General features: G+C 45.0%; 1 protein-coding gene across 4 annotated transcripts in view; it reads right to left on the reverse strand.

The window, feature by feature from the left end:
* The window catches only part of crtc3 (CREB regulated transcription coactivator 3), a 79,788-nt gene that overhangs the window by 23,269 nt on the left and 33,716 nt on the right, over positions 1-22,803 (reverse strand). For all 4 annotated transcript variants that reach the window (XM_068015610.1, XM_068015609.1, XM_068015611.1 and 1 more), the window contains exons 3-4: positions 15,654-15,788; positions 3,423-3,484 (exon numbers count right to left, since the gene is read on the reverse strand). In XM_068015610.1, coding sequence (XP_067871711.1) covers positions 3,423-3,484; positions 15,654-15,788 — 197 coding nt within the window. The remainder of the gene's footprint in view (positions 1-3,422; positions 3,485-15,653; positions 15,789-22,803) is intronic.

The raw sequence follows: 22,803 nt of genomic DNA on the forward strand, positions 1-22,803 counted from the left end.
AATCTGGTTCAGTGATTTGTTTGAGGGTTAAATATCAGCCAGGATATCAGGGAGAACACCCTGCTGTTCTTCTTGGGATCTTTTGCGCCCATCTGAGAGGGTAGACGGGCCCTCAGTTTAACATCTCACCCGGAAGATCGCACCTCCAACAGTGCATGAGTCCTTCAGTACTACACTGGAGCCTCAGCACCTCTCTCTATGTTAATGTGAAAACAGGCAGCCTCTCAAAGCACACTTGGGCTGTGTGTTAAACCAATAAGAGCAGGAGATGATGAGAATTCACAAGAGGGACCCAGGTACAGTGACCCTTTGAAAACAAGTGGTTACCTTTTGATTTGCTGCTTTTAAGAGAAAAGGTCATGTGACAAAGATAAATGGAGGAGGACAGGACCAACACACAGATTAACAGCCTCACAGGACTGATATAAAAAGGGGAAAAACACTAACTTTAAAAAAAATGGCTTCAAGAAAACTGATAAATACAACAGAGATTTCATAAGTAGCTAGTACACAGCAAGGGAAAGAGGAAGCAGTGAGACGGACAGAGTGAAAAAGTCAGACACACACACACAAAGACGGTGATTGAGAGAGAGGAGGTTGTATGAAAAGGCTACAAACTAAAACCTAGCTGGCAATAGCGAGCATTGCAGTAACAGCCAGCTTCAGTCATATCTCCTGGAATTCAGCCTTAACCTCATAACACTTGTCAGATGCACATGCTGTAATGTTCAAGTTTTGACAGGAAAGTGAGTGATTTTTTTTGTAAACAGTTTTATGTAGGGCTTCGTTTATCTGCCTGTGCCTTGCATTTGTCTCATCCACACTGTGAGGCCACGCTGTCAGAGCAGAGGGTTCTTCTTGTGTCAGCAGACTATGTTTTTTGTAGTGCGATCACAAAGCCCACTTGAACTGTAGTTCCTTGTGAACCTGCACAGAGCAGCATGTTCAGTATTCCTGCACTGTCTCTCTCCAACTGGATCAGATCAACGCGTGTTGCTTTTCAGCGGAGGCAAGACTACATTGCTCTGAAATCAAGCAGCTGTGCTTAAACAGGAAACATTATTGAAACCCCAGTGGAATCATGACACAGCACACTGAGCATCAAGCTGAAATCGAGTCTGTTAGTAGTAGTTAGCACAAGCTCAAGTCTTAGCATAGAATTTCCACTGCAGACTCTCTGGTTAATCAGAGTTAGTAACCAGCAGGATTCATATTATTTAAGGAATTTTTTTAAATGAGGAAGAGAACAGAGTTAAGTAAAATAAAACAAGAATTAGCATTTCTTAAAATAATGTGTTTGTTCGCTATATAAAACAGGCTGTACAAATATTACATTACATATTTACATAAGGAATGGTTGGTGCTCAAAGCAAACTGGCAGATGTACAAACGGACAGATCTCTGGTTTCAGTTTTTTATCCCCCCCTTATTTCTGGTCCCAGATGCAGCTCAACTCTCGACACCATGAAACCCTGAGAAGAATCACTTTGCTAGTTCCCACGAGTTTGTTACAGGGCTTGACTACACAGTGCAGTATGGGTGCCCAAAGGTTAGATTAGGACCAGAAGTTCACATTGCACTAAGCCAGCATCAGTCCAATTTTCTGCCAACCCAGCCCACTTTCCTCCTTCCCTCTAGCAGAGGCTGGGGTGCAGTCAAACCAGAGGCCCTCCCATACCTCACTCAAGTGACCATCCTTCACATGTAACACTGGATAGCGAATATCAGCAGGTGATTTGACTGTGCCGGGAAGGATCTGGAGTTGACCGAGGGGCAAGTGATTTAAGGAAGTCAGGCTTGCATTTATGTAACCCCATATCGCATCTCAGAAACATCTTACAGCATTTCACACACAATGAATTATTTGGACATGTAATGGTTGTTAATTTGCAGGGAAGTACAAAAAAATGGCCTTTTGTACACAACTAGATCCTACAAACAGCAGCAAGATTAATCACCAGTTATGGCAGAGAGGATTGTTGGCCATTGAGAGAAATCTTTACTCGTCTAACAGTGCCTTTAATCGGTACATGCAGTTTAGCATCTCTGAATAATGGCACCTTTGACAATGCCGCACTCACTCTGTACTGCACTTGAGTGACAGCCTGGATTATGTACTTCAATCCTGGAGTGTGTATCATCTAACTCAGAGGCGAGATTATCAACTAGGACAAGCTGACACTGCCCAAATGTAAAAATAGACTGTCAACATGCCTGGGCTCTCGAGGGGATTAGTGGTAGGAAAGGGTCAGTTGAGGTATTAGGAATTTAGGTTACGAGGAAAATCTAAGGAAGATGGGTTTGTCCTTTATGGGTAAAGGAGATGGTGAGATGACCTGATTGTATTTTTCCAGGTTATGAGAGGAACTGATACTAGGCACATTGTTCCCAGTGAAAAGTGCATATATCATGGACACAAGTCAGAAATGAGGAAGTCAGGAGTAAGAGGAGAGATCAGGAAAAACTATTTCATGCAAAGGACAATAGAGTTGCGGAATAAATTTTTCGGGAAATGTATTAAATAGGCGTTTTATTTGGGCTCAGGGGACAATTCGACAATCGAATGGTATGATAGGAAGCTAGGGTGTTCAATCAAAACAGAGACTCGTCACTGAGTCTAATGTTCTTTTCCCGTTTATAAATATTTTTACTTTCTTGACATTCCAGAACCCTCATTAACTGGAGGTTACAGGAACAATTAACCCCTGAAGTCCCAAATACTGCTGGCAGCTTGAGGAAGAATGCTCAGAGGACAGCACAGTTCTGTTCTCTATGGCACAGTGCCACAACGGGCAGTACTTCCCTCAACTGAGTTCCTGGGGGGTCGGACTGCCTTTGGCACAGGTTTTACAATGTGCAGCACTGAGCAATGAATTAAAACAGAAAAGACCCATCGTGCCTGTGCTGGCTCTTTGGAAGAGCTATCCAATTAGTCCCAATACTCTGCTCTTTCCCTGCAACATTTTTCTTTTCAAGTATTTATCCAATTCCCTTTTGAAAGTCATTACTGAATTTGCATCCACGACCCTTTCAGGCAGTGCATTCCAGATCAGAACAACTCACTGCGTAAATAAAAACTCTCATCTCTGCCCTGGTTTTGTTTTGCCAATTATTTTAAATCTCTGTTCTCTGGTTACCAGCTACTCTGCCAGTGTAAACAGTTTCTCCCTACCCACTCTATCAAAATTTCTCATCATTTTGAGCACCGCTGTTAAATCTCCCCTTAACCTTCTCACAGTAGTATTTGCACAGTCCTCAAACCAGCAATAACTTCTTTCGGTACCAACCATGGCAGAGTTAAACTCTCAAATCTCTTATAGAATTAATGAGCACGTTAACAGTTTGGTACAACACAGAAGAACTTGAGAGAATTTCCCATATAAAAGACATCACAACAAACATAGAATAGTAAATTTCCTTACCGTCTCCAACTTGTATCTGGTGGCGGAGAGAGATAAACTGACCCATATGGGGAACTGCCAAGGTGCACATGTTAAGGAGAAGCTGAATTTTATGATTAAAAAAATCTCAACATTGTCAGCGCTACAGGAGCAACATATGAAATACAGAAACTTGCCCCTGAGGGCAGGGAGAGGTGGGTGGCACAATGAAGCAGACACTAAACCTTCACTTCTGGGCCCCTGGTTTAAATCCCACCCAGACTAATGAGCTGAAACTCTCCCCTACCTAACACTAGCTTAAAGGTTGTGTGTGAAATGAGTTTGGTAGTCTCAACAGCAGAAGTCACACTTATACAAGCACCTTGATACAATACCTGCTCGGTACTTTACAACAGAACAAAAGATAACTTGCATTTTTATAGCGCCTTTCAAGTAGGAAACCATCCCTAGATGCTTCACAGAGGTTTAATCAGACAAAAATGGATGCTGAGCCATCGAGGGAGACATTAGGTCTGGTGGAGGTTACAGAGGTGGAATGGGGTAAGGCCACAAACAGATTTAAACTCAAGGCTAAGAATTTTAAATTGGGGAATGGGGAGTTAATATATATCAGCAAGGGCAGGGGTGATGTGTGAGTGGGTGGGACCTGAAATTGATAAAGGAACAGACACAGCCATGGTGAGAGATGTGATCAAGAGTTTGGTTGAGGACTGAAAAGGTTATTTTTTTTAAATGTGAAAAAATGGCTGCGGTGGAAGATGCATTGAAGGAATCGTCGGCAAGTTCAGGTCTCAGCCCAGTTCCCAACAGAGCATTAATGTACCCCGATAATTCAGCACTCAAACTCAGAGTACAGGATGTCTGGTGCAGGAAACTGGTATACTGAAGGAACCGAGTCGCTTGACTGGAGCAGCTTTACTGTGAATCTGCCCTGGGGAAGCCTGACGTTGATGCAGGGTGCCAGAAATCAAACAGCGTCCCATTCCCCTGCACCAACAGTGGTCAGCTCAATGAACACAAAAACACATGTGGAAATGATCCACGATTATACAGAGCAGACCCCAGAAACTAAACAGAGAAACACATATTCCAGCAATGGTAGATTGAAGATTCCACAAATGTGCTTTTACCTTATTTGGACATAAAGGGAACTGCTACAGCATACATCCTGCAAGCTGACCCTCAAACCCATCAATACAGACACGGGAAGGGTTTATGGAAAAATCCATGGCCTGAACTGCCCCAGCCTACTCACTGAAAGCACATGTGTGTAGGCTACAGCTCTCAGGGGATGAACAGTTTAAAACAGTTGGTTTCTTAGCATCACTTCTATTTAAACCCAATTTCTCCATTATGTCTGTCCTTCAAGTGGAGAAAATAAATGAAAATCAAAAGTTAGGCACAGGTGTTACAATTAAAGTCGGACAAAAAAAAAAAAATCATTTGCTGTTTTACACAGGCTAACAACAATTCCAGTGATTTCTGGGCAGTCTGACTTTTGGGTGAGTGCAGGGTGAGCACCCAATAACTTTGTGCACAGTCTAATCTGTTTCACACATGAACAGGCACTAAATGTACTGCCCCCAGCAGGTGCACGAAGCCTCGTGTAGGAAATGCACAGAGCTCACACATTGAACTAGTCCAGGCCAGGTGCTCTCACACTAGTCCTTGAACCTGGCCATTTCAGAATAATCATCTAGAGGTCAACTAAGTGTCTGGTTTTCAGTCCCATAGAAGTGGTGTCCATGAACCATGTAAATAATTGCAGGTCATCATTAGGCTTCCAAGTCCGTTTTAGGAATGTTCAATATAAAAACTGATTTGCTCTCAATTTAGCTGAGATTTTGACTCCCCCCACTTACATTTGCTCCCCCACCCCTTCTTAACATAAAACCTGAAAAACTGATACTAAACCCTGAAACACAAACACATACAAACTTCCAAAAGGAATTACTACTTGGAGATAGCGTGGAAAATCTTGCAGCCTCCCAAACTCCAACACAATACCAATTTTTTTTATTCATTCATGGGATGTGGGTATTGCTGGCCAGGCCAGCATTTATTGCCCATTCCCAGTTGCCCTCGAGAAGATGGTGAGCCGCATTCTTGAACTGCTGCAGTCCATGTGGTGCGGGGAGGGGGTTTCCAGGATTTTGACCCAACAACGATGAAAGAATGGCAACATAGTTCCAGTCAGGATGGCATGTGACTTGGAGAGGAACTGGGAGCGACTTCAGTTCAGGTCATAGACGAAACCTGGGGCCTTCCTAGTCTATGAGAAGCGTTTTACTGCTCCACAATTGTGTGCCAGGGTTGGGGAATTTAGCCTTTGTGTGAAAGTGTCGGACAAACTTTTTGTTTTGTTCCCTGAACACAAAGCGATCATATGAGTCATGCTGAACTGCGTCACTGCAGTGAATTGAAATTCAGCTCTTGGGAGTATTCTGCCTTACAAGGTGACAACTGTGAGATGCATGTGACAGAAGACCCAGCAGAGTTCATTTTCAAAAAAAAAAATTCATTACAATAAATTTCCATCTTGCTTTCCCTAACCGAAATCTAGGCACTATGAAATCTTTAACTTGCCCACGTTTCGGCGATGTGCGATCTTGGTGAATCAGTGATGAGCTGTTTTAACCTAATCTTAGACATACTGCAACAGGAGATGGAATTTATGAATTAATGTCACAGCAAACAAGGCAGGAAATGTGGATTAATCATTATTCCGCAAGAGGCTTTGAAAAGGAGGAAGAGGAGAATCACATAGCATCAGTCTGCAAAGTGTTTTTCATCTGGGAAATGTCAGTGAGCAAAACACTGCACACACATGGTTTGAATGGCAAGGCTCAGAAACCCCAGCACTTAACACAATCCAACATCTATCCAAATATACAGCACCTTCAGGAACTGTCTCCAAGTGAGAGTCAGCACCTTCAGGAACTGTATCCCAGTGAGAGTCAGCACCTTCGGGAACTGTATCCCAGTGAGAGTCAGCACCTTCGGGAACTGTATCCCAGTGAGAGTCAGCACCTTCGGGAACTGTATCCCAGTGAGAGTCAGCACCTTCGGGAACTGTATCCCAGTGAGAGTCAGCACCTTCAGAAATTGTTCCCCAGTGAGAGTCAGCACCTTCAGGAACTGTCCCCCAGTGAGAGTCAGCACCTTCAGGAACTGTCCCCCAGTGAGAGTCAGCACCTTCAGGAACTGTCTCCCAGTTAGTCAGCACCTTCAGGAACTGTATCCCAGTGAGAGTCAGCACCTTCAGAAATTGTCCCCCAGTGAGAGTCAGCACCTTCAGAAATTGCCCCCCAGTGAGAGTCAGCACCTTCAGAAATTGTCCCCCAGTGAGATTCAGCACCTTCAGGAACTGTCCCCCAGTTAGTCAGCACCTTCAGGAACTGTATCCCAGTGAGAGTCAGCACCTTCAGGAACTGTCCCCCAGTGAGAGTCAGCACCTTCAGAAATTGTCCCGCAGTGAGAGTCAGCACCTTCAGGAACTGTCTCCCAGTTAGTCAGCACCTTCAGGAACTGTATCCCAGTGAGAGTCAGCACCTTCAGGAACTGTACCCCAGTGAAAGTCAGCACCTTCAGAAATTGTCCCCCAGTGAGAGTCAGCACCTTCAGGAACTGTCCCCCAGTGAGAGTCAGCACCTTCAGAAATTGTCCCGCAGTGAGAGTCAGCACCTTCAGAAATTGTCCCGCAGTGAGAGTCAGCACCTTCAGGAACTGCCCCCCAGTGAGAGTCAGCACCTTCAGGAACTGTCCCCCAGTGAGAGTCAGCATCTTCAGGAACTGTCTCCCAGTGAGAGTCAGCACCTTCAGGAACTGTACCCCAGTGAGAGTCAGCACCTTCAGAAATTGTCCTCCAGTGAGAGTCAGCACCTTCAGAAATTGTCCCCCAGTGAGAGTCAGCACCTTCAGGAACTGTCTCCCAGTTAGTCAGCACCTTCAGGAACTGTCTCCCAGTTAGTCAGCACCTTCAGGAACTGTCTCCCAGTTAGTCAGCACCTTTAGGAACTGTACCCCAGTGAGAGTCAGCACCTTCAGGAACTGTACCCCAGTGAGAGTCAGCACCTTCAGGAACTGTCTCCAAGTGAGAGTCAGCACCTTCAGGAACTGTCTCCAAGTGAGAGTCAGCACCTTCAGGAACTGTCTCCAAGTGAGAGTCAGCACCTTCAGGAACTGTCTCCAAGTGAGAGTCAGCACCTTCAGGAACTGTCTCCAAGTGAGAGTCAGCACCTTCAGGAACTGTCTCCAAGTGAGAGTCAGCACCTTCAGGAACTGTCTCCAAGTGAGAGTCAGCACCTTCAGGAACTGTATCCCAGTGAGAGTCAGCACCTTCAGGAACTGTATCCCAGTGAGAGTCAGCACCTTCAGGAACTGTATCCCAGTGAGAGTCAGCACTTTCAGGAACTGTATCCCAGTGAGAGTCAGCACCTTCAGAAATTGTACTCCAGTGAGAGTCAGCACCTTCAGGAACTGTATCCCAGTGAGAGTCAGCACCTTCAGAAATTGTCCCCCAGTGAGAGTCAGCACCTTCAGGAACTGTCTCCCAGTTAGTCAGCACCTTCAGGAACTGTATCCCAGTTAGTCTGCACCTTCAGGAACTGTATCCCAGTTAGTCAGCACCTTCAGAAATTGTCCCCCAGTGAGAGTCAGCACCTTCAGGAACTGTCTCCCAGTTAGTCAGCACCTTTAGGAACTGTACCCCAGTGAGAGTCAGCACTTTCGGTGGGTGGTGGGGAACATGTAAAATGTAAATGACAGGTGTTTCAATATGCACTGCATTCAAAGAAACATGGATTCACAGAAAATAAATTTTCGGTGTTGGCCTAAACAGCAATACGCTGCCTTCCAGGAAATACCGCATCAAACCTACAGGGTGCTTTTCTTTCTCTGTTGCTGACTGACTTCAGATACACATAATAAACCGCTGGTTAGATTAGAGAACCTGACACTCATTTGCCCCTTTATTCCTCTACAGACTGACACGTGCAAGTTTTTAATCAGAAGAAACTTGCTTTGTTGAGGCGTGTCGATTTCAACACATCACATGCACAGCCACTGTCAACTGTAGTGTAAGCTGCTTACTTAGCCTTTAAACATCGCTTCACAAAGCACTTTTAAATTCAAATGCCTTTTTTCTGGTGGGATTAACTCGTGGGATGTTCAGGTTGGAGATAGGGCTCTCTGTGACTCCCTCAGTACTACTCACGCCAAGAAGAAAATCGCAGGCTATTAGCTGTCTTCTAAAAGCTCAGATCTCAACAATCCCTACCCCTTTCCTCAAAGCACATGCTGTAAGATATCAATATTTATGTCCTCAGAGTAAACAAAATAATGTTAAAAAGAAAAGTTTTAAGTAACTTGTAAAAACTGCACAATTTTTTTAAAAATTGAATGCTCTGAGCATGTTGCAGGCACAGAATAAAAACAAGACTCACTCGCTGTCAGCTGAAAATGCAGTTCCCAATGTGGCACGAGAACTATCCAGGCATGGAAGGATCCAGATTTGATTTCAGTCTGTGCCAATTTAAGTGGGGCTGCCCTCAGCATCACTGGTCCAGAGAGAATGAATCAAAGTTCCTGCCCTCTAACGGAATTCTCTCCTCCAATCTCTACAGAGATCTGGTGACTCCTTTGCCAGAAATCAGGCCTGCAGGATTGGATTTGGGAAAGATCGGGCTTGGCCACATTGCCCTCCCATGGCCATGGCTGAACCACTCGCTGAGGGAAGGAGGGATGCACACTGACCACACACCAGCAGGAGTCATAGGAAGACGTGGGCTGTATTAGCAACAAAGAAAAAGGAGAAAACTTTGCTCAGTGTTACTTCAGCATTCAGTCACAGCTTCCTGTGTAGGTTTGTGGCTGGAAATAAACTCACCGTTCTAAATGCAGGGTCAGAAACTCCAGAGGGCAGAGTGGGAAAATGCTGGAAGGCGTGCATTTCTATAGCGTCTTTCACAACCTCAGAATGTCCAAAGTGCTTTATAGCCAATAAAGTACTTTTGAAGTGCAGTCACTGTCGTAATGTAGGAAAAGCAGCAGCCAATTTACACACAACAAACTCCCACAAACAGCAATGTGATAATGAACAGATCATCTGTTTTAGCTGCTGGTTGAGGGATAAATAATATTGGCAGAACTCCCCAGCTCTTCTCTGAAATAGTGGTCATGGGATCCTTTACATTCATCTGAGAGGACAGAGGGGGCCTTGGTGTAACACCCAAAAGATGGCACCTTGGACAGGGCAGCAATCCCTCAGTACTGACCCTCCGACAGCATAGCATTCCCTAAGTACTGCACTGGGAATATCAACCTGGATTACATGCCGAAGACTGTGAAGTGGGGCTTGAACCCACGACCTTCTCACTCAGAGGCGAGAATGCTACACACTGAGGCACGGCTGCCACCTAGCAGTTAACATTTAGCTGCAACACACAATACACGACAGTCTCAGGGAGGGTGATGGTGGAGTGTCGGACCTTGGCTAAAAGGTATGATTCTGAGAGAATGACTGTCAGGGTGGGGGCCAGTTCTCCCAATTTTGGCACAAATCCCCAGATATTAGTGAGGAGGACTTGGCAGGGTTGACTGGGTTAGATGTGCCTTTGTTATATCCAGAGCCTAAGGCACTGCCGGGTGGTTGGCCCAGCTTTAGTCTTCAGTTTTAAGTATAAAGTTTTGCATAGCTATTTGTTACAACTGAGTGGCTAGGCCATTTCAGAGAGCAGTTAAAAGTCAAGCATATTGCTGTGGGTCTGGAGTCACATGTAAATGGAATGAGTGAACCAGATTCATCTTTACCATTACTGTGACTAACTTTTTATTTCCAGACCCATTTAATTAACTGAATTTAAATTCCCCAGAGCTGTGGTGGGAGATGAACACATGTCTCTGGATCATCAGTCCAAGCCTCTGGATGACTAGTCCAGTAACATAACCACTATGCTATCATACCCATTATGGGACAGTGTGAAGATGGAGCCTTATTCCATATCGTACCTGTATTGTACCTGCCCTGGGAGTCTCTGACTTACACTAGGAACATATTCCATTCTCTAAACACCGATACCTCTCAACCTTATCAGCACAAGCAGAACAGCCTCCTTCAGCGCCATAAAGTTTCCGTTTTTTATGTATTTTAAATAGGGAGTGGAGACCAAAATATAAAAATTGCAGGAAGCTTGTATTAATACATGGAGAGCTTATCTGATGGAGCAGAGAACTGTCAGAAAGGAAGGCAGGAACAGTATGTAGGTGTGTGTGGGTCAAAGATCTGACTTAATGATAAATCACACAGATCTGTGAAACCAACAACTTCACTGAATTGAGATTTTATCTTGGGTGGTTTTTAGTTTGTGAAACTGAAATGTACCAGCACATCCTGTCATATCCCTCATCGCATTGAATAGAGCCAATTCACAGAAACTCCCAGTGATGGGGACTCACATTCCTACAGTCACTGAAGTGCTAAAGGAGCTTTATGCTCGCTGAGATCGAGGTTCCACAGACGTCAGCTGTCCCATCCTGTCCTCCAGTGCCCCACTCGAGTCAGCATTCTCCCTACGCGAGCTTCAGGCACAAGTTCCTCGATAAATCATTTTCATACTCATCCCATTGGGGTGTACAGCATGAAAACAGAACAGTGGCCCAACCAGTTTCTGTTCCATTCCACCATTCTCCCACCCATCCTCATCTAACTGTCAGAAAAAGCCACAATTCCCACTCCCTCGTGTTTTTATCTCAATTCCCCTGAAATACATCTAGACTATTCGCCCAAGTGCTCCATTTGCTAGCGAGTTCCCCATTTTCAACACTCTGAGTAAACAGGTTTCTCCTAAATTCCCTGTTGGATTTATTAGCAACTATCTTATTTTTATGGACTCTCGTTCTGATCTTCTCCACATCTATTCTTACATTATTCAAAACCTCTACTAAGCCACCCCTCAGTCTTCTCTTTTCTAGAAAAAAGCCCCAGCTTGTTTAATCTTTCCTGACAGTTATAGCCTCTCAGTTCTGGAACCATTCTTGTAAATCTTTTTTTACACCTTTTCCAGTGCCTGTACATCCTTTATATAACATGGAAACCAGAACTGTGCACAACATTCTAAGTGTGGTCTAACCAAATTTTATAGAAGTTTCATATAACTTCTCTGCTTTTCAATTGTAACCCTCTCGAAATTAACGCCAGCAACTTATTTACTTTATTTTTTTAAAAAGCCTTATTAACTTACATTGCAACTTTTAGGGATTTGTGCATTTGTACCACAGATCCCTCTGCTCCTCTACCCCATTTAGACTCTATTTAGTAGGTAGCCTCCTTATTCCTCCGATCAAAATGCACCACCCCACACTTATTTCGATTGAAGTTAACTTGCCACACTGGCAACTTAGCAGTCAACCAAGTAATGTAGGATCAGAGTAGCAGCTTCCCTTCCTTTGGTGGACCAGTTGGTACCAGCCCATAAAGTACCAGATTCACTGAATTCAACTTCACATTGTCACAGTGGGACATGAACTCAATCTCTCAGTTACTGGTCCAGTGCCACAGGCATTGCGCAGCCTTACCTGCGGTCAGGAACGAGGACAAGGGCTGATTTCTCTGGGGCAACATTCAGGCTCTGCAAAGATCACCTAGCTCAACCCAGACCAGGGATTAACCCTGGGCTCTCGCTGCTCAAAATGGATCAGGGGAGTGGAGCCTTTGCCTCGAGTAGGATGACTTGTAAATTTACAGCACATCATTCGACAGAAACTGATGTAAATATTATATGCTGCCAGAAACATGGCAATTAATTTAGAAAAATCGCAAGGCACTGAACTGACAGCCAATTACCAGGCCCAATAACATAGAGTAGCAGAGCAGCTGAATCACTTTCACACCAACTCATAACTGATAATATTCAGTTCCAGGTACCCTACCCGATCCAAAAGGAAATGCCGCTCTACATTATTCAGCAGTCGCTCAGTTCATACGTGCAACACAACAAAACCTACATCACCACATTTCTAACCCTAAAAAGATGAGCAAGGCTATTTTCCAATCTCGCTCAACTCATATTGCAACAGCACAGCTTCCAAGTGCCTCTGCAATGACTGGCAGGCACACCAACATGGCCTCCATGGATACTGGTGAGCTCAGGGCAGGCGAAGTCAGCTAAGATTCCTGCTCCTGCTGGAAAGTGTGTACAAACACAAAAACACGAGGACAGGATTGTGTGATCCCTCTGTCATCAGTCTGTCAACACTCACAAGTGCACACTTCCCAGCAGAGGTTACTGAACACTGACTGAATGTGACAATCCTAATTTTCTCTCTGCATAGGCATTGAGGCCAAGTGTAGTAGCCCCACTGTTGCCCTGACTGAGTGGCTAATCTAGCAGTGATCAAGAAATGAACCTGGCACCCTCCTGGCATCACACTGCGCAGTGCACTTACCACCTGGAAAGCTGCCAAGAAGTGCAGATAAGACAAATGAACTACAGAGCATGCTCTTCAGACACTGTACAAGCAACATCCTTTCTAAAGGTGCCTTAGCTTAGTGGGTAGTTCTCTCACCTCTAAGTCAGAAGGCTGTGGGTTCAAGTTCCAATCCAGACTTTTGACAACACAATTAAGGCTGACCCTCCAGTGCAGTCCTGAGAGAACGCTGCACTGTCAGAGGTGCCTTCTGAAGCCACATCTGCCTTCTCAGGCAAATGTAAAAGATCCCAGGGCGCTATTTCAAAGAAGCACATGGGAGTTCTCCCTGGTGACATAGACAAAACTTATCCCTCAACTAACACCTAAAATGTGATCTTGCTGTTTGTGGGATCTTGCTGTGTGCAAATTGGCTTCCATGCTTCCTCCATTACAACAGTGACTACACTTCAAAAATACTTCATTGGCTGTAAAACGTTTTGGGACCTCCCAAGGTCATGAAAGGCTCTGTAGAAATGTAAGATTTTTCTTTCTGTTGAAGACAATATCTTGAGTGTGAAACCAGGGAATCTGACTGATACAGTATGCTTGCCCAGAGTTCCAAAAATCTTGTTAAAATGTTTTCAGCTCCTTATTGAATCTCTATTAAATATGCAGCGCAAGATATCTCATACACTCACAGGCAACTAAAGGCAGCTGTACTTTCACACAGGAAAAGCAATAAAATAGAACTCCCCACTATTAAAAGGGTTCTGTTCTGGGTCAAGTCAGTTCGTACTCAGTGACATTGGAGTCACTTTCAGACATGAAGGGTTATTGCATTGTAAAAGCAAACTGGTCGAGGTCACAGCAGTCAAACCCACAACTCCCAATTTCATGCTAATTTTGTCCGTACTCTGGGTTTCAACAAAGTAACAACTCCTTGATTCAGGTTTGGACGACTTAGATTTGGAGAACATCACACACTAGCACAGGACTGAGACATACAGATCAGGAAGTTCCAGGTTCTATCCAATGCTGGGCTATCTAAGCTGGACAGTAAAGGGTGTGAGAAGTCAGAACTCCCACTCCTGAATGTTCATGAACTAGAATGTGTTGGTCCCAGGTGGAGGCAGCGCTAGGCTCTGATGCTTCCCTTCATGCTTGACACACACTACCAGGCGAGGAGAACGCCCTGCTTTTCTTTCAATAGTGCTTTGGGACCTTTAACGTCTACTCCACAGCTAGAACTGCCAGCCTCGGCTTAATTCCTCATAAGACAACACTTGACAATGCAGCACTCCCTCAGTACTGCACTGCCTAAATTACAAAATCAGGTCCTGGATGGGACTTGAACCTATAACCGTCTGACTCGGAGGTGAGAGTGCTACCCCAGCGAGGGAGGTCAACGCCTCAAAATCTGTTGCATATGTTTTGCTGATACGCAGTTGTTCAGCCTTTCAAACTATTGTAAACAATGTACTGTTTAATCACATTAGCAGTTCTTTTCAAAATGATTTGGTTCCTGTCTTTGGTGTGCTGGATTAGGCTGTACTGTGAATTACCGGAAAAACTTGTTTTGAAGGCTCAGTTCAGAGCCAAGGCCTACAGTACAGCATAGCACAAAGACTGAAAGAGTAGGAAAGAACATAAGGTAATTCAAGAAACAGGAGTTGAAGTGACACCAAGATTGGGTTTTAAAAGGTTAGAGCTTGTGAGAGGAAGGGAGTGTGGGGTGAGTGAGGAGTTGCTCAGGTTAAAGCTCCTGGGTAAGTTGAGTGAGAGCAGGAAGGATGGCGCTAAATCCGAATTCCAACACAGCGAGGATTTAGAAGGAAGAGTGAGTAGGATGGGGTATTTGCAACTTTGGAGAAATTCAAAGCAAAGTTCAGAGAAGGCCACATAGCAGGATCAAAAAAAATGGAGAGGTTGTAAGGCTAGACGGGAGAGAAGGATTGGCTGTCAGGTGAGAAATTTTACTTGTATCATTTGAGTGGATATAAATTAAATGGTTATGCTCGAGTTACATCATCATCAAAGACTTTGGTCTAGCTCTGTAACCTCCTGCAGCCCAACAACCCTCCGAGATCTCTGCACCCATCAACATCTGGTCCCTTGTGCAACCCCGATTTCTTTCACCCCATCATCAATGCCTTCAGCAGCCTAGTCCCTCAGCTCTGGATTGCCTCCTTAAACCTCTCTCTCCTTCAAGACACTCTTTAAAATCCACCCCTGACCAAGCTCGGGGCATCTTATTATGTAAAAGGCTCAACAGAAATGCAAATTGTTGTTGTTGAGTCATACAAGGGGAGATTCACTCATTTCTAACTATAAATCTAGCCAGCTTTCAATCAATAACTGGTACTGTTCCAAACGTACTTCACGAGCTTTCATTTCCCTTTCTTTCCACCATCCTCTGTGGTGACTGATGAATTACATTTCAACCTGACATTCACACTGACTAATGAACTGGATAAAATCCTTGATTCATCAAGTAAAATGTGGTGCTCTTGCTGAGCTTATTTGGTGTTAATACAAATATATTACAAAAAAGATCAGACTTCAACCAACTGCTTTGAGTTCATCTCCTCAAACTGCTCCTACCATCATCACTGACAGGAAGAGGACTGTAACCCTGAGCATTTCACCCCGATGTTATACAGTTGAACTACTCTCTACAACCACCAACCAAACTTGGAAGGACAGGTAGTTTTCTATAGTTTGAAACATTATAAAGTTTCACAGACCGAACATTACTCTTCCCTGAAATCTAAGCGAAACACTATTTATCAAGGTCTTCAAAGGTAACACAAGTCTGGGAAGTGAGGGGAATACAGGCAAGGATATCTGTCGGCCATGTTTATCCACTGGGGGCTGACGTCGACGAGGTGACATCATGTGACTCCTGTCTCGGTGAACCCTCTCCACCAAACCGTGATGCCGTGTTCCTCGTGCAGAATCCAGAGTGGGATGAAATGATGTCTGTGGTGGGAAGAGAAAAAAAAAAGTTTTAAAACACCGTCCACCAACGCTCTCTACTGTCTGATCAATGAGTCACCAGCAAACGCATCTATGCCGGACTCAGAAGTGCCAATTTTCATCGGTCTCCTGCAGGGAGCGCACTGCGGAGAGCTAGTTTCAGTGCACTGGTAGCACGGTGATAGTACATCTGGATACTACAGTGAAATGACTCAAGTGCTAAAGCCAGTCACCAATGCACAGATTCAACAATTTGTAATTATGTATTGCCTTTAATGTAGTAAATTATCTCGCACTTCACAAGATCGTAATAGGACATGATTTGACATCCAGCCTCCTTTTGTGCTGTAACTATTCTATAGTTCTATGAGTCACAAGTGAAGATATTAGGACAGGTGACCAAAAGCTTGGACGAAGAGGTCGGTGTTAAGGAGCACCTTACAAAGAACAGTACAGCACAGGAACAGGCCATTCGGCCCTCCAAGCCTGCGCTGATCATGATGCCTGTCTAAACTAAAACCTTCTGCACTTCCGGGGACTCCCCATCCTATTCATGTATTTGTCAAGATACCTCTTAAACGTCGCTATCGTATCTGCTTCCACCAACTCCCCTGTCAGCAAGTTCCAGGCACTCACCACCCTCTGTGTAAAAAAACTTGCCTCGCACATCCCCTCTAAACTTTGCCCCTCTCACCTTAAACCTATGTCCCCTAGTAACTGACTCTTCCACCTTGGGAAAAAGCTTCTGACTATCCACTCTGTCCATGCCACTCATAACTTTGTAAACCTCTATCATGTCGCCCCTCCACCTCCGTGGAGAGGCTTAGGGATGGAATTCCAGAGCTTGGGGCCTAGGCAACTGAAGGCATGGCACCAATAGCGAAGCGATTAAAATTAGAGTTGTTCAATAGGCCAGAATTGGAGGAGAGCTCTCCGAAGGTTCCAGGGCTGGAGGAGGTTACAGAGATGGGGAGGGACAAGGACATGGAATTTGAACACAATGAGCAGTGGGTTTATATCATGTGACAGTCTACAGAGGCACCAACCCGTAGTGCGTAAAGGAAGGCGATTGACACACTTCTCTAGGTCCTACTGCAGTGTAAAACAGCCAAACAGTGAGATAACAGTTCAATTCATGGGGCAATAATCAGCGACTTTTATCCATACTAGCACAGGTGGTAGGGCCATTTCTGCAACGTCTTATTTATTGAGCGATGAATGAACACCTGGTTTGTGGGACTTCGGTCCAGAGAGACAGCAGGGAGACTGCAGCCTGCGTCAAAGCATGAGCAACAGCCAGCCTGGAAAAGCTCCGCACTGGCATGGACTGATCCCAGTAAAGGCCTGCTACCCGACCCAAACCCGATGGGACCCGACGACATGAGTCGGGTTTTGGTCGGGTCGGGTCGGACACACACAGCAAGGAAAGTGTTAAAAGTTAAAAATTTAGCTGAGCTGGGAGGCTGGGACACCAAGCAGGGAAACTGAGTCTGCGCAGTGAGCGTATCTATGACGTCATCACGCTCATGCTGCAGCTTCCGGCAGATTGGGAGTAGGAAGGTAAGTGAAGGGAACATTGCGGTGGTCGGGTCAGGTCGGGCTCGGGAGGAAAATGGAGGGTCTCGGACTGGGCCAGGCAAGGGTCCCATGTGGTTCGGGTGGGATTTTTTTTTGTCACTTGAGCTGGCCATTAAATCCCAGTATCGGTGGACCCCGGTACTGCATCTCAAGCTGCCTCAAAGGAATCATCTGTTGTTTCAACCTGGTTACTTTGAATGAATTCTCACCAATATCACCGAACTGGATTATATACTGGTAGCAATATATTATGGAAAAGTCACACTTAAACTATACACGTTAATGTTGTGTGATGGGCGCCCTGTGCAATACTTTAAGCCACTTCATATTGAGTTATATCAATAGATGCCCCCCAGCTTCTGACAGGCTGATGAGCTGACTTTGGTGCTGTAGCCAATGATGTGGCCAGTGCACCTTGGCAGCTGGCAGCACCAAAACAGAGCATTAATTCATCACCTTAATCCGCTCACAGCTGACCAACAGACCTGCACCTGCCAATACTTCACCCTCAGGTCACAATGCTCTCTCCGGCAAGTTTGGAAAAACACACCTATGAGGTTAGGAGCTGGGCGTTTTTACACATTTTAAGTGAATGCAATGTGAAATCATGAACACCCAATGTTACACCTGATAGGAACAGTGAGGCACTTTTCCACCCCAGTGCTATCAGAGGCTGCCAATCTGAGGGACTCCGTTAGCTGACGATACTAGGTTCTGTAAGCCCGGTGGCAGTGCAGACCTAGTGGGATTCCTCACCTCCTGCCAATTCTCTGAACACCAGGGCATTAAGTGTTCCAGCTGGATTCAACACAAAGTCCGATGTCAGAGTGTGAAGCCCCTACATGCTGAGGTGATGCAGCATGCATGGCACTTTTGTGACATTCACGTTTCTCTCTCGCTAAGTCCCATCCTGGACTTGCAGGAGAGTGACACAAGCACATAACTCCTTCATATTTGTACATACCCAGTCTCTGTGGGGACCAACTCTCACATTAAAAACCTAGTGAGCATACATAATGCATCAGTGCCCGAGATACCATGGCTGTCCTGCACATGCCAATGCAAACCTCTCCCATCACCCAGACTACCTTCTACCGCCAGCTCCTCCTCAGTGGCAGAGATCACATGAATCTCAATGGGCTCTTAAAGTAAGGTCAACATGCTTGGAGCAAAAACTTGAAACTTGAGTCTTTGACTAGATACCACATTACAAGAGACATCCTGAAGAAATGGTGCTTTCAACGTCTTCAAAATTCATAAGAACAGAGATCTGATAATAGAACCACTCATACCTCGGATAGTATAGTTTGTGGTTTGTTCATAATCACTGCAGCACATTCAGAATAACTTGACAAGGTCCTCCCACACTGTGCAAGACCTGCAACAGTGCTGCAGGAATCCCCATTGCGGGGCTCCTGCGGGTGGCTGCAGCCCCAACATCAGTCCACCAAGACTCAGCTAGACCAACTGGTCAGGCAGGCCCATTTTTAGTAGGGGTTCTGGACCATCAGTTTCAGTGACACCTCCAGCTCAACACTTGAGGAAATCAGTCCAATGGAATGCAAATTTCTCACATGGATTATCAATGCCAGGACAGACTAGTTGGGCTGAATGTGCTATATATTCTATGCAATATGAATGCACTGGTGGAGAACATGCACCTTGGAGCAGCACCTGGCCACATCCAGGTAGATGAGAACCATCACTGAATGAGTTCACAGAATCGTTACAGTGCAGAAGGAGGCCATTCGGCCCATCGTGTCCACACCAGCTCTCTGAAAGAGCAACTCCCTCAGTTCCATTCCCCTGCCTTCTCCCTGTAACCCTGCACATTCTTCCTTTTCATACAACGGTCTAATTCCCTTTTGAATGCTTCAATTGAACCTGCCTCCACCACGTTCTCAAGCAGCGCATTCCAGACCTTAACCACCCGCTGTGTGAAAAAGTTTTTCCTCATGTCACTTTTGCTTCTCTTACCAAATACTTTAAATCTGTGCTCTCTCGTTCTCGATCCTTTCACGAGTGGGAACAGTTTCTCTCTATCTACTCTGTTCAGACCCCTCATGATTTTGAATACCTCTATCAAATCATCTCTCAGCCTTCTCTTCTCCAAGGAAAACAGTCCTAACTTCTCCAATCTATCTTCATAACTGAAATTCCTCATCCCTGGAACCATTCTCATGAATCTTTTCTGTACTCTCTCCAATGCCCCGACGTCTCTGGGTGCAGCACCCAGAATTGGATGCAATACTCCAGCTGAGGCCAAACTAGTGTCTGATACAAGTTCAACATAACTTCCTTACTCTTGAACTCTATTCCCCTATTAATAAAGCCCAGGATACTGTATGCTTTATTAACTGCACTCTCAACCTGTCCTGCCACCTTCAATGGCTTATGCACATATACACCCAGGTTCCCCTGCTCTTGCACCTCCTTTAGAATTGTGCCCTTTATTCTGTATGGTCTGTCCATGTTCTTCCTCCCAAAATGAATCACTTCACATTTCTCTGCATTGAACTTCATCTGCCACCTGTCTGCCCATTCCACCAACTTGTTTATGTCCTTTTGAAGTTCTACTTTTGAAGTTCCTGAATGGTTCAGTGGCCCGATGTACTGCAGTGTGGAACTGAACCACACAGAGCAGGGAGGCCCCAGTGTTTGATTCCCAGTCTGTGCTGACCTTAACTGGAGCAACATTAAAGAAGCTACAACTGACCTGTGTGTCATAGAGTTATACAGCACAGAAACAGGCCCTTCGGCCCATCGTGTCTGCGCCGGCCATCAAGTACCTAACGATTCTAATCCCATTTTCCAGCACTTGGCCTGTACCCTTGTATGCTATGGCATTTCAAGTGCTCATCTAAATACTTCTTAAATGTTGTGAGGGTTCCTGCCTCTACCACCTCTTCACACAGTGTATTCCAGATTCCAACCACACTCCGGGTGAAATTTATTTTCCTCAAATCCCCTCTAAACCTCCTGCCCCTTACCTTAAATCTATGCCCCCTGATTATTGACCCCTCCGCTAAGGGAAAAAGTCTCTTCCTATCCAACCTATCAATGGCCCTCATAATTTTGTATACCTCAATCATGTCCCCCCTTCTCTGTTCTATGGAAAACAACCCTAGCCTTTTCAGTCTCTCTTCATAGATGAAATGCTCCAGCCCAGGCAACATCCTGGTGAATCTCCTCTGCACCTTCTCCAGTGCAATCACCTCCTTCCTATGGTGCGGTGACCAGAATTGTACACAGTATTTCAGCTGTGGCCTAACTAGCGTTTTATACAGCTCCATCATAACCTCCCTGCTCTTATATTCTATGCGTCAGCTAATAAAGGCAAGTATCCCATATGCTTTCCTAACCACCTTATCTACCTGTGCTACTGCCTTCAGTGATCTATGGACAAAGCACCCCAAGGTCCCTCTGACCCTCTGTATTTCCTAGGGTGCTACCACCCATTGTATATTTCTTTGCCTTGTTAGTCCTCCCAAAATGCATCACCTCACACTTCTCAGGATTAAATTCCATTTGTCACAGCTCTGCCCATCTTACCAGCCCATCTATATCGTCCTGTAATCTGAGGCTTTCCTCTTCATTATTTACGACACCACCAATTTTCGTGTCATCTGCTAACTTACTTATCATGCCTCCTACAATCACGTCTAAATCATTAATGTACACTACAAACAGCAAGGGTCCCAGCACCTGGGACTGGGAGCAGCTCCTGTTGTTAAACAGTCAAATCGGGTAATACACCAAGCATGAAAACGTACATGCTCCCTCAAAAGATTTTCTTCATACGTTTTGTTAAAGTTAATTGTCGGGATGTGGGTGGCACTGGCTAGGCTGGCATTTCTGCCCATTCCTGAGAGGTGACATAGTGCAGTGCCACTGGTAGCAGCTGGGCACACATTTGCAGCTTGCCAGGACACTTCAGAGGGCTTTTCAGAGTCAACCACGCTGGAGTGGGACTGGAGTTACTCATGGGCCCAGACCAAGTAAGGGGGGCAGGCTCCCTTCCCTGCAGTACACTTGTGAACAACTTGTGTTTTTACAACAAGCTGACAACCTGATCACCACTTTTACTGGTACTAGCTTTGTATTTCTGGATTTCTTAAACTGAATTTTAATTCTCAAACAATTCTGGTCCGATTTACTGAATGCCCCACAGAGCGAGAGTAAAACATGGAAGGCTCGCACTTATATCACGGTTTTCACAACCATAGGACATCCCAAAGTGAGTCACAGCCAATGAAGTATTTTTGAACTGCAGTCACTACTGTAATGTAGTAAGCACAGCAGCCAATTTATGAACAGCAAGCTCCCACAAACAACAAGATAATGACCAGATAATCTTGTCCTCAGTGATGTTGGTTGAGGGATAAATATTGGCAGGACCCCTGGGAGAACTCCCCTGCTCCTTCTCAAATAGTGCCTTTACGCCCAGCTTCGAGGGCAGTTGGGGTATATCTCATTTGAAAGATGGCACCTCAGACAGTGTAGCCTTCTCTCAGTACTGGTATTGTAATAGCAGCCTGGATTATGTGCTCAAGTCTCTGGGGTGGGGTTTGAGTCAGAGAATGTACAATGTTAGCAAAAACAAAAAGAATGTTCTGCACAGGCAAGATTAAAAACTACTCAGGGAGACAGCTCCAAATTGCAATCCCTGCAAATAATAAGTATTGAATTCACTCTTTATTCCTTGTGCAATATTAATAGGGGTCAAAATGAGCACAGATGCATTGGACCGAAACTGGTACATTGAGTAGTGGAGCAGTGGTAGTGTAACTAATCTGGCAACCAGTAAATCATCTCAATGCCAGCTTCTCGCACAACTTCAATTTTTTTTTGCGCAAACAAATGAGGAAGAATGTGTGGGGAAATATCATGGAGATAGGCAAAATCAGAAACAGGATACAAGGTAAATCTACAGCTTCATACTAAACCATGACAACAGGACAAAGGGACACAGGAATTCCGCTGTCAGCCCTGTCTTAGTGGGTAAACACTTTCACCTCAGCAGAAGATTGTGTTCAAGCTCCACCCCAGAGAATTCAGCACATAATCCAGGCTGGTACTCCAGCACAGTACTGAAGGAGTGTTGCACTGCTGGAGGTGCTGTATTTTGGATGCGATGTTGAACCAAGGCCCTGTCTGCCCCCTCAATTGGATGCAAAAGATCCCATGGCACTATTTCAAAACAGCAAGGAACTTCTCTCCGATGTCCTGGCCAAAATTTCCCTCTCAACCATCAACACTACAAAACAAATTATTTTGTCATGATCACATAACTGTTTGTGAGAGCTTATTGTATGCAAATTGGTTACCTGAGTTTGTGAAAGGCGACATATAAATGGAAGCCTTTCTCTCTTTTCACATTTACCTATTGTATACATTTGCAATATCATATACCACCTCATTAGAAGACTAAGCAGCCTGC

Source organism: Heterodontus francisci, chromosome 35 (assembly GCF_036365525.1).
Source record: "Heterodontus francisci isolate sHetFra1 chromosome 35, sHetFra1.hap1, whole genome shotgun sequence".
NCBI classification, from domain to species: domain Eukaryota; kingdom Metazoa; phylum Chordata; class Chondrichthyes; order Heterodontiformes; family Heterodontidae; genus Heterodontus; species Heterodontus francisci.